The 14,660-nt window shown below is 47.3% G+C and overlaps 1 protein-coding gene across 19 annotated transcripts in view; it reads left to right on the top strand.

Annotated features, from left to right (window-relative positions):
• Window positions 1–14,660, top strand: part of ZNF618 (zinc finger protein 618) — a 180,790-nt gene that overhangs the window by 131,248 nt on the left and 34,882 nt on the right. For 6 of the 19 annotated variants that reach the window (XM_037851080.1, XM_037851089.1, XM_037851076.1 and 3 more), the window contains 5 exons: window positions 2,467–2,556; window positions 3,481–3,540; window positions 3,636–3,713; window positions 8,817–8,876; window positions 9,370–9,459. In XM_037851080.1, the coding sequence (XP_037707008.1) occupies window positions 2,467–2,556; window positions 3,481–3,540; window positions 3,636–3,713; window positions 8,817–8,876; window positions 9,370–9,459 (378 nt within the window). The remainder of the gene's footprint in view (window positions 1–2,466; window positions 2,557–3,480; window positions 3,541–3,635; window positions 3,714–8,816; window positions 8,877–9,369; window positions 9,460–14,660) is intronic. The other 13 variants (XM_037851087.1, XM_037851086.1, XM_037851079.1 and 10 more) reach the window with 5 other exon arrangements.

Genomic DNA, 14,660 nt, shown 5'->3' with positions numbered 1-14,660 from the left:
AAAGGGGGTGCCAGGCAGCCCTGGGGAGGAGCTGGGGTATGGTCCAGGTGGGACGCAGTGGAGGACGATGCTGTCTAAGCTAGATTGCTGTCCGTGGGGAGGGATTAGAGCCTGAGCCAGGCTGGGAATCCTGGAACCACCAGCCTGGGAGAAGCCCCAGGAATCAGTTCATCTATTCTCCCTCCCCCCAAATTAGGGAAAGAAATGGAGAAACTGAATCCCAAGGTGGGGTTGGCACTTGCTGGTGACCCCCCCCCCCACCTCTTTGCAGATGATTCTGGAACAGGCACGGGGCCTAGGCCGCAGTGGCCCCTCCCTGGAGGGTGGCCCCTGCCTGGTCCCTGCCCAGCACCCCTTGTCCTCAGAATGTCTGTGTGTGCACAGGGTACAGGCTCCTTGCTCATGGGCCAGTTCGTCTCTTCAGCCCTTTCAGACACTAAAGACGTTTCAGAGACTGCCACGGGAGGTTGTGGGCACTGACATCTTCCATGCCCCTGAGTTCACTAAGAGGGGGCCAGAGGTTTTCCCACGGAGCTGCTTGGTGCTGTGGCCCTTGGATGGGGGTGGTCCTTGGTGTTGAGGAGTAGAGTGGGGGAGGCCAGGGGGAAGGTCTCCAGCCCAAGACTGGAGGGCGGCTCGTGGGTCAGGAAGGACCACGTGCTCTGACTCGGCCTTGGCCCAAAGTTAAGTGAACCCTGGCTCTTCCCTGCCTCCTCTTCAGCCCTGGGCATGCCACCAACCCTCCCTGAACCCAGGCTTCCTCTGGGAGGTGGGACCAGTGGGCCCTCACTGCATCAGTTGAGAGAAAGGAAACATGAGGTACATGCTAGCACAAATGCTGGAGAGGGTTGTCATTGTGGAGGAGGAAACATCCTGCGTTATTGCAGCCTTAGACTTTGGGGTCATGCGTACTCAGGCCCTGTATTAGTTATCTATTGTTACGTAACAAATTACCCCAAAATTCAGTGCCTTGAAGAAGCAGATGTTTATTATCTCACAGTTTCTGTGCTCAGGAATCTGGGTGTAGCCCATTGGGTCCTCTGATTCCTGGGTCCCTCAGGAGGCTGAAGTCAAGAAATCAGCTGGGGCTGTGTCCTTCCAGGCTTGACTCGGGAAGGAGCTGCCTCCAATCTCCCTCCGTGGATTTTGGCAGGACTCAGTTCTTCCCAGGCTGTTGAACCAAGGGCTGTTTGCCAGGGGCTGCCGTCGGTTCCCTGTCATGTGGATCTCTCCATGGGGCAGCTCACAACGCGGCAGCCAGCCAGAGTGAGCACGCAGGCGAGCAAGAGGGAGATGAGGTAGCAGGTCCCAAGTTACCATCTTTAGTAACCTGAGCTCAGAAGTGACATCCCATCATGTCTTAGTTTCCCGGCTGCTGAGACAAACACCACACAGTGGGTTGGCTTAAACAGTGGGAATTAACTGGCTTATGGTTTTGAGACTTGGAGAAGTCCAAAATCGAAGCATCAGCCAGGTGATCCTTTCTCCCTGAAGGCTGTGGCGTTGGCTGCCGGTGATTCTTGGGTCCTTGGCTTTCTGGCAGGTGGTAGCAATGCAGAGTGGCCTCCTCTTCTTTCCTTTCTGGGTTCACTGACTTCCAGCTGCTTCTCCACGTGGCTTTCTCTTCACAAAGCCTCCAGTCATAGGAACAAGGCCCAACCTCATCCAGGTGTGCCACACCTTCACTAAAACATCTCCAAGAGGTCCTGTTTGCAATGGGTTCTCCCCACAGAAATGCACTAAGATCAAGAACATGTTTTTTTTGTTTTTTTTTGTTTTTTTTTTGTCTTATGGGGTGCGTAATGAACCCACCACACACCTTCTGCACCGTGTTCTGGGCCCTGGTTGCCCGTCAGGAGGTCCAGCACAGATGCAGGCGAGGGGGTGAGAGAAAGGCATGCACACCAGGAGGCGGCTTCACTGGGAGCGTCTCCACAGCTCTCTACCACACGCCCTCCCAGCTGCGGGGCTTGGGGCAGGTCCCGCTGAGCCTCAGTTTCCTCGTGTGTAAAATGGGCCGCTGATTCCTCCCTTTGTGCAGGCAGTGCCTGGCCTCACGCCCAGGAAGTGGTAGCCGCAGCGATCAGGATTCTTCTCTAACTTCCGGCGGAGGGCGGGGGGCCCAGTTTTGAACCAGGCCCTGAGCCACTCGGCTCACAGAGGGTGATGTAGGGGATAGTTTGGGTGTCACGTCCAGTCCCCTCAATATGGGATGTACCCTGGAGTAGGGTGTGGGGCCAGCACTGAGGCTGGACCCTGAGGTCTCCTGGCTAGAGAAGCTGGGCATTCTCGGGAGTGGGCAGTGCCCCGGGGCAGGCCGGCTCAGGGTTGGTTCTCCGTGGGGTCATCCAGAGGGGCCAGTCCGGGCTAGTCCTATCTGGGGTTCCTGAGGCAGATGAGCTAGAAACCTCCTACCCCAAGTGGCTAAAGCCCTGGTAACCACACGTGTCTCTCCATCCCTTGCAGACAACTTCAGGTACACGTGTGACATCTGTGGGAAGAAGTACAAATATTACAGCTGCTTCCAAGAACACCGAGACCTGCATGCGGTGGATGGTGAGTGGGGCCCCACTTCAGTCCCCAGCCCTCCCCTCCCTGCTCCTGCCCCAGTGAGACATTTCCTCATCAGTACACTGATTCCTGGAGTGCTGGTTTCTCAGAATCAGAATCGCAGATCATAGACTCCAAGAACACAGAGGAAGAATTGGAAGGACACCTGTGGGCAGGTGGAGGGAGACTTGGGGGCTCCCCATTGTACTCTGTGTATACTTCTATTTAGGTCAACTCAAGTGAAATTGCTATTTTTGACTGTCAAAACCAATAAAATATCGGCAATTTCATATTGAGTCATTTGGCGATTTCATGTTGAGTATTCATATGCTCTGGTGAAATTAAACCAACTTTTAAAAATGAGTGACGGCATTTTAGAATCTCAAGATTCTAGAGTTAGAAATTAGAACAATATGTTTAGGTAATGCATTTTCAGAATCTTAAGGATCCTAGAAATTGGGTCTTGGTGCTGGAAGGGATCTCAGGGGTCCCCTCTCTAGCCCTGTCTTCCCCCCACTCCCCCGCCCCAGCCTCTCCAAACCAGTACAACTAGGCCCCACCACCTGTCACCACTGGCTCATCCTTCCTCTCTTCCTCTTCGTCTTTCCTCCGCGTTGCTTCCTCTTTTCTCCTGCCCAGACCTTGCAATCGGGTACTGGTGGTCCAGAATCAAGCCTGGGTAGGGAGGGTCTCCCTTCTCAGGGCTGGGTCCCCCTCCATGGGGAGGACCGAGCCTGTGAAGAGGATGAGGAGTCGAGATTGGAACATGCCCTCCAGTGGCCCCCAGGTTGTCTGGGGCTTCTGCACTGGCTGGGTCAGTCCCCCTGGGCCCTAAAGATGAGCTGGCCAGCATGGAGGCTGGGGGCAGCGGGGAGAGGCAGCAGTGTGCAGGGACTAACAGGGCTCCTGTGTGTTTCTTTCCCTCTGCGGCTGCCGCCTCCCATCTGGGCACAGTGTTTAGTGTGGAAGGGGCCCCCGAGAACCGGGCAGGTAAGTCATCGGCGGGTGCCCCCCTTCCCCTGTCCCGGGCTGGGCTCCCGAGACCTGGGGTGCCGGGACGCTAAGGGCCCTGTGTTCCTCTACAGACCCCTTTGACCAAGGTGTCGTGGCCACTGACGAGGTGAAGGAGGAACCTCCGGAGCCATTCCAGAAAATTGGGCCAAGTATGCGGGCCTCCTCCTGGGGCTGGGGGGGGGTGGTGGGTGGGGAGAGGCGGGGGCTGGTGGAGAGAGGCAGGGCTAAGTCCCCCTGCTGGAAGGGGGAGGATTCACTCATCCTGCAGCGGTAGCACCAGCCACTGGGTGGCTGCTTGTAGCTCCCTTCACCCACCTGTCAGTTGGACCGGTCAGTCTCAGCATTTTAGCTTTTGAGGACACTACAAGGTCAAGGTCAGGGTGGTGAGGGCACATGGCCCTGAGGCTGAGCCCTAGCTTCTGCTGCTTTCTTCCTTGGTGCCCTCGCAGCCCATTAGCTGTGCTGAGCCTCAGGCTCCTCACCTGTGGAATGAGGGGGACGTTTCCCTGCAGGTTTGTTGGGGGGATTAAATGAGGTTGTGGATGTAAATCACTTATTAGCACAGTGCCTGGTACATAGTAGGTGCTCAGAAAATAACTGTTGTTATTGTCATCTGAGGGGTTTATCAGTGCATGGAGCTGTCCAGTGTTCCCCATCCTCTGCACCGTGTCCTTGTCCCAGTAGACCTTCTGAGGGCCGGAGCCACACACATGACTGCCTTGTTTTCAGCAAACTTACATTGCATGTCATGGGGGGAGAGCAATGAGCAAATCAGATATGGCCTTCCCCTCAGGTGTTTCCCATGGGAGGGGGACAGTAGGCAAGTAAGCAGACGAGAACTGTCTATTATACGGATAGAATGGCGGGTGTATTCAGAAAGCGTCTCGCACAGGACCTGGCTCATACTCGGAGCATAGTCAAGGAGAGATTCTACTGAGAGATAGTCAGGATCTGGAGAGCCAGCCCAAATGTTAATCCCAGCTCTACACTTCAGAGCTGTGCGATATCCTGCAAGTTTTCTAATCTCTCTAATCCGCAGGTTTCGTATCTCCAAAACGGGGTGATGACAATAAGACACACCTCTCAAGATTGTCATGGGGATTAGATGAGATTATAGTTGTAAAGGAATTAGTATGATCCTTGACACAAACACGGAAAGCATTAATTTTTCCAGAAAGATGTAGAGTAAGATGAAACTTGTTCTGTATGTCTCTTAAGTCTAACAGGCAACCAGTGCCTGGGCCTGGGCAGAATTAATCACACATTATGAGGGGTGAAAACTGAACGGGGTTTGGTTCCTGGCCTGCTCCCAGCTTGCCCTTTTGGAGCTGAGATGGGTGGAGCACTAGGGACCACCCCCTACCACCATTCAGGAGCTGCCTTGTGAGATGACAATGCTGCTTCTTAGGCTTCTGCCACCTGTCAGCAGGCCAAGGTTGCAGAACCCTGAAAGCAACTACTGTAGAATGGGGGGTGGGGGGAACCACAGAGGGATGGTGCATTCTGTAGGGACTAGTCCCCACAAGGTCAGGGAGAAGAGGAAGGACCCTGGTGGCATTGCATGGGAAATGCACCTTCCACATCTGACGTCAGCTGAGCTCCCCAGAGAACTGGGTCCTGGGGTGGGAGGAAGCCTGAGCCACGACAGAGCAGGGCTTCCCTACGTGCAGTCCTGCTGGAAGGAGGCAGTGGGACTAAGGAGCTGTGAGTGTCACCCCTTCAGCTGCACATCTGAGAATTCTGCTACCATGATGGTGGGCAGAGGACAAAACCGAGGACAATTCATTCACGTTGTCTATTGAAACAGAGTAAATCTGGATTCATTTATTGGTGACTTGTTTTTCATGCCTCGATAAGAATGAATAATTTCAGACAAGAAACAAAAACAAAACATGGGAACTATGAAAATGCCACATCCCAAGAAAATGTGAGTTTAGAAGACCCGGAGAGAAAGCGTAACTCTGTAAATGATCTACTGTAAAATCTGGAAGAAAATTCCATTTGACAACCTTGGTTGAATATAAGAAAATACGACCCCTGTTTAAAGGGAGCCTGAGCTTGTGTGTTGAGAAAGCAACAGATGAAGAAGGAGTGCAGGGGTGAAACTATAAGGACAGAATTAAAACCTACATTGCAGATTGTAAAGAGCAGAACTGATTTGAAGTTGAATTGGTGATTTAAAGGACAAACTTGGACAAATGAAGATGAGAGGGAAAATGATAAATATGGGGAACAAGTAATCTATTCCGGATGATGGGTGTGGTAGTATCAGTAGAACAGAAGCAATACTCCAAAAATATAATAGAAGAAAATTTTGCTCAGCTAAAGGAAGACCACTGTATGCAGATTCAGTGGGCTCACCATTTGTCAGGTAGTAAATATAAAGAGAACCATACCTAAAAAGGTCTTAGTGACTTTTTTTTTTAATTAGATAAAGGAAGAAAACCATGTGGGCATCTAGGCATAAAAAAAAAAAGTTACCTATAAATGAATTCAAGGTGGATTTGTCTCAGACTTCTCTGTAACACTAAATGCCAGAAGACAATGAAATTAGTTTTGAAGGGAAAAAAGTTATAATCTAGGAACTTTATAACTGATACACATTGTGATTTATGTGTATAGAACAAAGTGAGGGCTCTAAAACATACTATTTCTCCTATATACCCATCTTCAAAAGATTATTTGAAGGTATATACCACTGAGCTGAGTGGTAGGGCAGATTTAAGGGCTCAGTTGTGAGGAACTTGTGGTATAAAAAGAGATTATGGTGAATGCTAAAACCAGATAAACTAGAAGTAAGTGTCATGTTCCAAATCCAACTATAAAATTGAATGCATGAGACGAAGATTATTGTAAAAGCTTAAAAATAAATTTTCAGAAAACAGGAGGAAAGGAATGAAGTTCAGTCGGTTAAACCAGTTCTCCTTCAAGTGTGTTCTCTGAGCCGGTAGGCTCAGCATCTCCTGGAAGCTTGCTAGAAATGTCAGTTGTGAGACCACACCCAGACCTCGGGAATCAGAATCTTTGAGGATGGAACCCAGCAATCCGTGTTGTAGCAGCCTTTCTAAATAATTCTAAATAATTCTGAGGCACACTGGGTTAAACTACCTTTTTCAATGATGATAGCCTTAAAAATCTCGTTTCTCTCTTGATTGTAGCAATTAGAGAAATATATATTGTCCCAAACAGTAGAGAATATTAGAGAACAACGGAAAATTATGGAATATTGGGGAATAACAGAAAAGCAAAGACATTATCCAGAAAGGATGGAGCATGAAAAAAAATCATAACATAAAATCAAACATGAAACAAATGAAACCAAATCAGTTACTCCAGTACAACTGAACGGCATAATCTTTTCTGTTAGAAGACAGAGATTCTCAGGTCAATTTAAAAGAATCCAATTATGAATGATTTATTAGACACATACCTAGTGAGTCCTTATCTTTTACTCTGACCTTGCGCTTTTCTTTGTTAGGGAACTATTTCCTTCTTCCTTAACGAGATTGCTTTTCTTCATCATTTTCACAGCAATATGTACATCTCCTTTAGAGTACTTGTTGTGGTTGTAGTTTTGCATTTATTTGTGCAGTTACTAGATTTTTCCAACTGCAGAGTCCACGAAGGCAGTCACGATGGCTGTTTTTGCTCAACATTCTGTGCCGGCACTTCGCCCGTACCTGCTTAAGGAATGAAAGTGGATTTAGGCACGTGCAAGCAAACAGAAAGCAGGGTCCGGCAGACAAAGTAATCATCAAAAAATTAATTATAGTTGTGCCAGACAAACTAGAAAAGAGTGTAACTGTTACAGCAGTGGTTCTTTCCTGTGCCACAGAATTCTTCCTGGGGGGCTTGTTAAAACATATATTGCTGGGCCCCCGCCCCTAAAATTTCTGTGTCGGTAGGTCTGGGCTAAGTACTGGAAATTTGCATTTCCAGTAGGTTCCGGGTGATGTTGATGCTGCTGTTCCAAGGGGGATACTTTGAGAACCACCATTAGAGAACAGTATTGTTAATAAATGGTACAGTTCACAATGAAGATTTTGACCCCAAGAACCTTTACGCATCGCATGAAATTGTAACTAAATATACAGAATAAATTTTGAAATACGTTGAAATGAAAGAATTTATCATAAGCTTTAGTCTTTTACAGAGCAAGTAGATAAACAAGGTTACATAGGATCTGAATAATGTAATTAACATACAGCTGACCCAACAACTCTGCAGCTGTACTAGAAACAGCAAATGAAATATCTTTTTGCAGTGTTTATGAGGTTATAAAAGTCATTTAACTACCCCCAATTTTTAAACTCCTGAATGATGGAGGGGAAGACCATAACAGAGTAAGAAGCCAAGTAAGAAAAATAAATACTTGAATCGTATATAACAAAGGGTTGATTTCCTCCAGCTACCCACAGTTCTTAGATATTTAAAGAGGTGAATGTACCTACAGAAACATGGGCTGTAAATCCAAATTGGAAAGTCACAAAAGAAAAACTATAGTCAATTAAATATGAAAAATACTCAATTTCATTAGAAATCAAAGAAATGGACAACAAAAACAGTAGTGAGATATGGTTTCCCTTCCCTTAAGATAAGCAGAATTTAAGATGTTACTGCTTAATGCTGTTTGCAGTGTGTGGAAACGACCATGTTCACACCTTTGTGTTTGAGATTATAATTAGTCCAACCTTTTGATAGGCTATGGATGCTGTGGCCATCAAAGCCTTTAAAATGCATAAACTCTTCCCACTTCTTGGAATTTATCCTGAGGAAATACTGGAGCACGTGTGCAAAGATTTCTCCAAGGATGTGACACTTGGCATTTTTTTCTTTTTTAATAAAGGAAACAAATTTGAAACCGTTGAAATGCCCCTTGGTGTAGGGGACTGGATCAGCGAATTCCAGGGTCCAGTGGGAACCGTGTAGCCAATAAATGCCAGTAAAGATCAATACGTATTGATTGGGCAAGATGTCCACAAAGTATTTTCGATTGAAAATACAGGTTACAAAGAGGATGTCGGCCAGGCCTGGCTGAGCCCAGGCCCACTGGAGCCGGACAATCGCTGTCAGCAGAGAAGCTGGCCCCCGAGGAGTGGGAGGGAGGAGTGGGGACGGGGGCCTGTGGCATAATACAACACCCCCCCGGGGGGTAGCTGCAACTCTTTGTTTTGCGATTACAGATGATTGAAATTTCTCTTCTTTTTTTGTTTTATATTTGTATTTATCAATATTTTATAATTTTCCCCCAGTGAACAATATTACATCAGAAATTTTTAAGAAGAAAGAAGTTAGGCAGTGCCAAAAGAGAGGTAAAGATAAAGTCTGGTGGGACCTGAGAGGAAGAAGTGACCCCTTCTACCTGGGGGGAGGGGGCTGGTGGCAGGGAGGCTCCTGGAGACCAGGGGACCCACGTTTGGCTTTGCAGAGGGCAGGGTTTGCAAAGGGGTGATAGGGAGGCTGGCATTGGAGAGCATCTCAGATGACCCCACATTTCCTGAGCACTGCGGCTGGGGTGGGGGGAAGCGATAGAGGGGAACAGTGTGTGCCAGGTACTGTTCTAAGCACTTGACATACATGTTTAATCCTCACAGCAATCCTATAAGGTGTTCCTATTACCCTCCCCATTTTACAGATAGGAAAACTGAGGCACAGAGCGATTGAGAAACTTGCCCGAGGTTGCACAGCTCCTGATTCTAGTTGGTGGTCCCAGAATGGGGAGGGAGGTGTTGGGGGGCAGGGGAGCATGCTCCTTCTCTGGCTGGGGGCAGGGCCCCATTCCCACACCTTCCTCTCCTTGCCCAGAAACTGGCAATTATACCTGTGAATTCTGCGGGAAGCAGTACAAGTACTACACGCCCTACCAGGAGCACGTGGCCTTACATGCCCCCATCAGTGAGTACCTTCTCCCCTTGGGGGAGGGCTGGGCGGCCGGAGGCAGGAGCTCTGGAGCTTTGCCAAGGGAGGGTGAAGCCAAGGTGAGCTCAGTTCTTGGTCGGTCTCTAGTGCGCTGGGTCTGACCTGGGCTCGCATTGCTGCAGTGGCTGGAAGAGCTGGGCAAGCCCCACCATTCAGTGAGGAGTGGAGGCTTTGGACTTAGAGGCCTGGGGCCCACGTGGATTTTGGGTCAGGAGAGTGGGCGTAACTTATCCCAGCCCCTCAGTGTTTTCTCCGCCCACATCCAGGACTGTGTGACACAGCTTCAGTCTGAACTGACGCAGGGACTGGCCATCCCCCCCGTAATCCCACCTCTCCGGGGGCTAGGGGCACAGAGAGGAAGACTGGACAGCTCCCCGACTCGCCCTTGTTGGTGTAAAGGGTAGAGATGGAAGGGGCACTCGGCTGGGAGCTGGAAGCCCAGGTCCTAGTTCTGGCTGGGTCACAGGCCCCATCCCACATCTGGACCACAGTCTCGCTTCTCCCCTGGCAGGGAAGGGAAAGGGCTCTAAGGACCCTTTCCATAGGGGCATCCTGTTCTCCTGAGGCCTGAGGGCTCTCCGCTGGTTTCCCGACTCCCCTGCATGTCAGAGGGGCACGCCATCCTCAGATCCCCACACACGTGAGCTGGGAGCCCCTCAGTTTCCACGTCTCTGAGTACAGATGGGGAAACCAAGATTTCAACAGGGATGAGTCTTAGCCATTCGCAGGGCGGTCCGGTGGGATGTGTGGATGTGAGGCTGGGGGAATCCCTGCCTTTGTTTCTCTCAGCAGTTGTGGGGATCCCATTCTCTTTTCTGTGGATGAGAAGATGTGGGTCCAGAGACAGTGGAGGGATGGTGCAAGGTCCCCAGGCCTTTCCATAGTCTGCAAAGGCCACGGCCCTCCTGGAGCCCTGACAGCAGCAGCCCATATAGGCAGTGCCCCCGAGGCGGGGATGGAGAGGGGTCCAGAGTTTGGAGGCTGGGGGCAGCTTCCCCCTGAATTCACCTCTGGTGGGCAGAGTGGTGGAGGCTGATGCACGCATATCCTGAGGCTGGCATTGGGCTAGGATTCTGGTCCAGGCTTGGCCCCCAACTGCTGTGTGACCTTATGCCTGCTGCTGCCCTTCTCTGAGCTCAGGTTTCTCATCTCCAAGAGCACCCGAGGCCTTTCCAGCCCAGGGATCTGGATTCTAGGTGACTCTCAGGCCAGCATCTGCTTGGTCCAGCTAGAGTAAACCTTCCTCTGGGGTGGCCCACCCTTCCCTCCGGGAACTTGTGCTGCTACCCAGGCCGTTCGGTGCCACTACAGAGCCATTCCTTGCAGAGAGAGAGAGCAGACACAGAAGTCTCGTTGGGTGTGCGCTGGCCCCTCTGTCCACCAGCTCTCTAGCCACAGCCCTTTATGTGCTGATGTTAAGGCTGCCCTCCGTGCCTGGCCCTCTGGGCATCCAGCTTTCCATGGGCAGAAACAGGGACTGCTGAGGGGTGGGCAGCTGCCCACCTGTTCTCTGCAGAGAAGGAGCAACTGCTCCACTTCCTGGTGCCTGGAAGGGGATGCTGCCCGGAATGTACTCCGAGTCAATTACAAGGCCTACCTGTGAGCTTGGTTTCAGCCTTTGGAAAATATCCTGATGACCAGTGCCGCTTCTCTCTTCCCCCAAATGGCTCTTCCAGGGGCAAGTTGAATAAGGTCACGGAATTAATAAGAGGAGGAGCCTAGCTTGGCACACTGCCAGGTGGGCACCAGGCCCATGCTCCTAACTGGGAAGCTGTCAGATGGTGCAGTGGGAAGGGGTGCGTGGCTTGCCACTTGCTTCTTCCCTAACAACCAGGTGCTTCTTTCCCGAAAGGCTTCCCCTTCTTCTCTGATCCTTATTTTCTTTTTCTCTCTCTTATGGGCTTCTTTCTTTGTATGCCCCTGTTTGTTGAATACATCTCTTTTCTCTGTCTACCACTCACCGAACTCTGGGGAATCTCAGATCATCTGTGTATAAAACACAGCATGAGAGATTTAAGCTAAATCCACCAGAGATTAGTTTTCCAAGGCTGACCAAGAATTATTCCCTCTCGTGGTCTCTGAAACCAGAGATGTGTATGTGGGTGGGTTCTGCCTGGAGGCAGGGGCTGGAGGTGACAGCTTCATCAGGTGCTAGCCAGGGCTGGGGCTTAAGAGACCCTGAGTCTGAGGAGCGGTGAATGTATCCGGAAGGAAGCTGGCTGAGGGAGGAGGAAGTTTTTACGAATGGAGGCACACAGTATGCACTCTTCTGTGTCTGACTTCTTTTGCTCAGCAAATGTTTTTAAGAGTCATACCTTCTGTTCTCTTTTTACTGCTGAGTAGTATTCCACTGTATGAAACTGCCACAGTGTGTTTAGCCATTTAGCTGATATGTCCATTTGGGTTTTGGTTTAGGCTATTATAAATAAAGCAGGTATGAAAAGGCTGGTACACAGCTTATTGTGGACATATATGTCATATCTCTCAGGAAGAGACTTGCTGGGTCCTGGGGAAGAGTATATTTAACTTTCTAAGAAAATGACTAGCAGTTTTCCAAAATGGATAGCATTTCACACTCCCACCAGCCATGCATGGAAGTTTCACTTGCTCCGCATGTTTGCCAACATTTGGTGGGGTTAGGCTAATTTTAATTCTAGCTATTTTAGTGGGATCTCACTGTGGTCTTAATTTGTGTTTTCCTTATGACCGGTGATGTTGAGCATCTTTTCGTTTGCTTATTGACTATGTCTATATTTTACTTTGCAAATGGTCTGGTGCCCAGTTTTTTGGTTAGGTTGTCTTTTTATTAGTAAGTTATAGGAGTTCTTTTTGTGTTCCAGATCTAATTGCTTTGTTTGTCAGATATATATGGCATGGATATTTTCTCCCTGTCTTTGGCATGCCTGTTGATTTTCAGACGTCTTTCGATGAGCAGAATTTGGTCATTTTGATGCGGTCCAGCTTACCATTTTTTCTCTTTTATGGTAGGTGCTTCCCGGATCCCATCTGGGAAATCCTTGCCTACCTCAAAATGGTAGAAATGTTTCCCTTTATTGTTTTTCAGAAGCTCTATAATTTTATAATTTTAGTTTTTGCATGTAGGTCCATTTGGAATTAACTTTTGTGGATGGTGTGAGGGATGAGTTGAGGTTCATTTTCTCCCATAAATGGTTCCAATACCATTTATTAAAAGACGTATCCTGTCCTTGCTGCTTTGATTGGATCCTTCATTGACAATCGGTTGAATGTCTGAGTAAGTGTGAGTTTATTTCTGTTCCCTTGATCTACTTGTCTGTTTTTAAGCCAATTCTAAGTGGTCTTGATTTACTGAAGCTTTATAGTAAGCCTTAAATCAGGCACCGTAAGATTTCCAACTTTATTCTTCTTTTTAAGGGTTATTTGAATATTCTAGTTACTTTACTTTTCCATATAAATGTTAGACACTTCTAGCCAATTTCTACCAAAAATTCATCTTTGATTTTGAGGGGGATTACATTGAATCTATAGACCAGTTTTGAGAGAATGAGCATCTTAACAATATAGTCTTCCAATCCATAAGCATGGTGTATCTCCTCGGGGAATATTACGTCTTTTAAAATTTCTTTTGTGCTTTTGTGCTTTTCAGAGTAGACGTCCTGTACCTATTTCATTACGTTATCTCTAAGTATTTTGTGTTTTTTGATGCTATTGCGATTTTTTACATTATTTTTCAATTGTTCACTGCTATGACATAAACAATTGATTTTTGTATCTTGAAGTTGTATCCTGCAGCTTTGCTAAATTCACTTATTAGTTCTAATAGGTTTTTTTTTTGGAGTTTTCTTTGGATTTTCCGTGTGCATGATGATGTCATCTGCTAATAAAGACAGTTTTGCTTCTTCCTTCCCAATCTGTATTCTTTTTATTATTATTTTCTTCCTCACTGTACTGATTAGGAGCTTCCTGTACAATGGTGAATAAAATAGATCAGTGTCTATCCCTGCTTTATTCCCAATTTTAGGGTTCACATGTATTCATCAGGTGTCATCATTTTTATCAAGTACTGTATGAGCCAAAGTAGGATTTTGTAGATGCCCTTTATCAGGTTGAGGAAGTTGCCTTCTAGTCCTGTGTACTCAAAGTTCTTATAAATTGGTGTCACGTGTTTTTTCTACCTCTGTTGAGATGATGCTGTGATTGTCTTTTGTTCTGTTAATATGGTGAGTAACATGGATTTTTTTTTTGACATAAGTCACCGTGGCTATACTTTATTAAAATACATTGAGAATAACAGAAGGTTAAACCTTGAAACGAACTGCAGAAGGTTACAGTTTGGGGCTCTTTCTTCTTTGCCAGAAGGGATGACTTCCTTCTTTGAAGTTTCTTTTTTCTTGGATAGGCATCTAAATTATTTTAAGACCCAGGGTAATTTGTAGACTTAATCGGCTTTCAAGAACATGTTTTCTGCTCACTTCTATATAAAATTCTCCGGGATTTTACCTGGCTTTTAATATCTTCCAAAATTGACTCCTCAAAGGGAGGGAACTCCCTAGGATTAGCAGAGTGCCCTGAATGTTAATGATGGTTTTACTAAAGAAAATAAATATTTCTAGTGAAAAATTTTTCAAAATACCTTTTTGAGGTATATTGTCATGCAATAATTGCCCATATTTAATGTGTACAGTTTGACAAGTTTTGATATGCATCCATGAAACCGTTGTTGCAATCAAGATGTGAATATATCAGTCAGCCCCAAAGCTTCCTCGTCCCCTTTTTATAATCCCCTGTTCTCCACCTCCCCATTTCCAGGTGGGCTCTGATCTGCTTCCTGTTACTATGGAGTCCTTTGCATTTTCTAGAATTTTACATGCATGGAATATTTGAATTTTTGAATGGTAAACTATCTCAGTGTTCCAGGGATAAATCCCACTTTGTTATGATGCATTATCCACTTTTTTTTGTATTATTGGACTCACTTGGCTAAAAGGAATTTTTCAAGCGTTTTTGCATCTATGTTCATGGGGGCTATTGGTGTATCCTTTTTTTGTATTGTTTATGTCAAATTTGGACGTCTCAATAATGCTGGCCTCACAGAATGACTTGGGAAGTATTCCCTCTTCAATTTTCTGAGGAGTTTCTTTAGAATTGATACTATTTTCCATAAATATTCTGTAGAATTCAAAAGTGAAGACATCAGG

This window comes from Choloepus didactylus, chromosome 10 (genome assembly GCF_015220235.1).
Source record: "Choloepus didactylus isolate mChoDid1 chromosome 10, mChoDid1.pri, whole genome shotgun sequence".
Classification (NCBI taxonomy): domain Eukaryota; kingdom Metazoa; phylum Chordata; class Mammalia; order Pilosa; family Megalonychidae; genus Choloepus; species Choloepus didactylus.
This window is presented reverse-complemented; position numbering and strand designations above follow the sequence as displayed.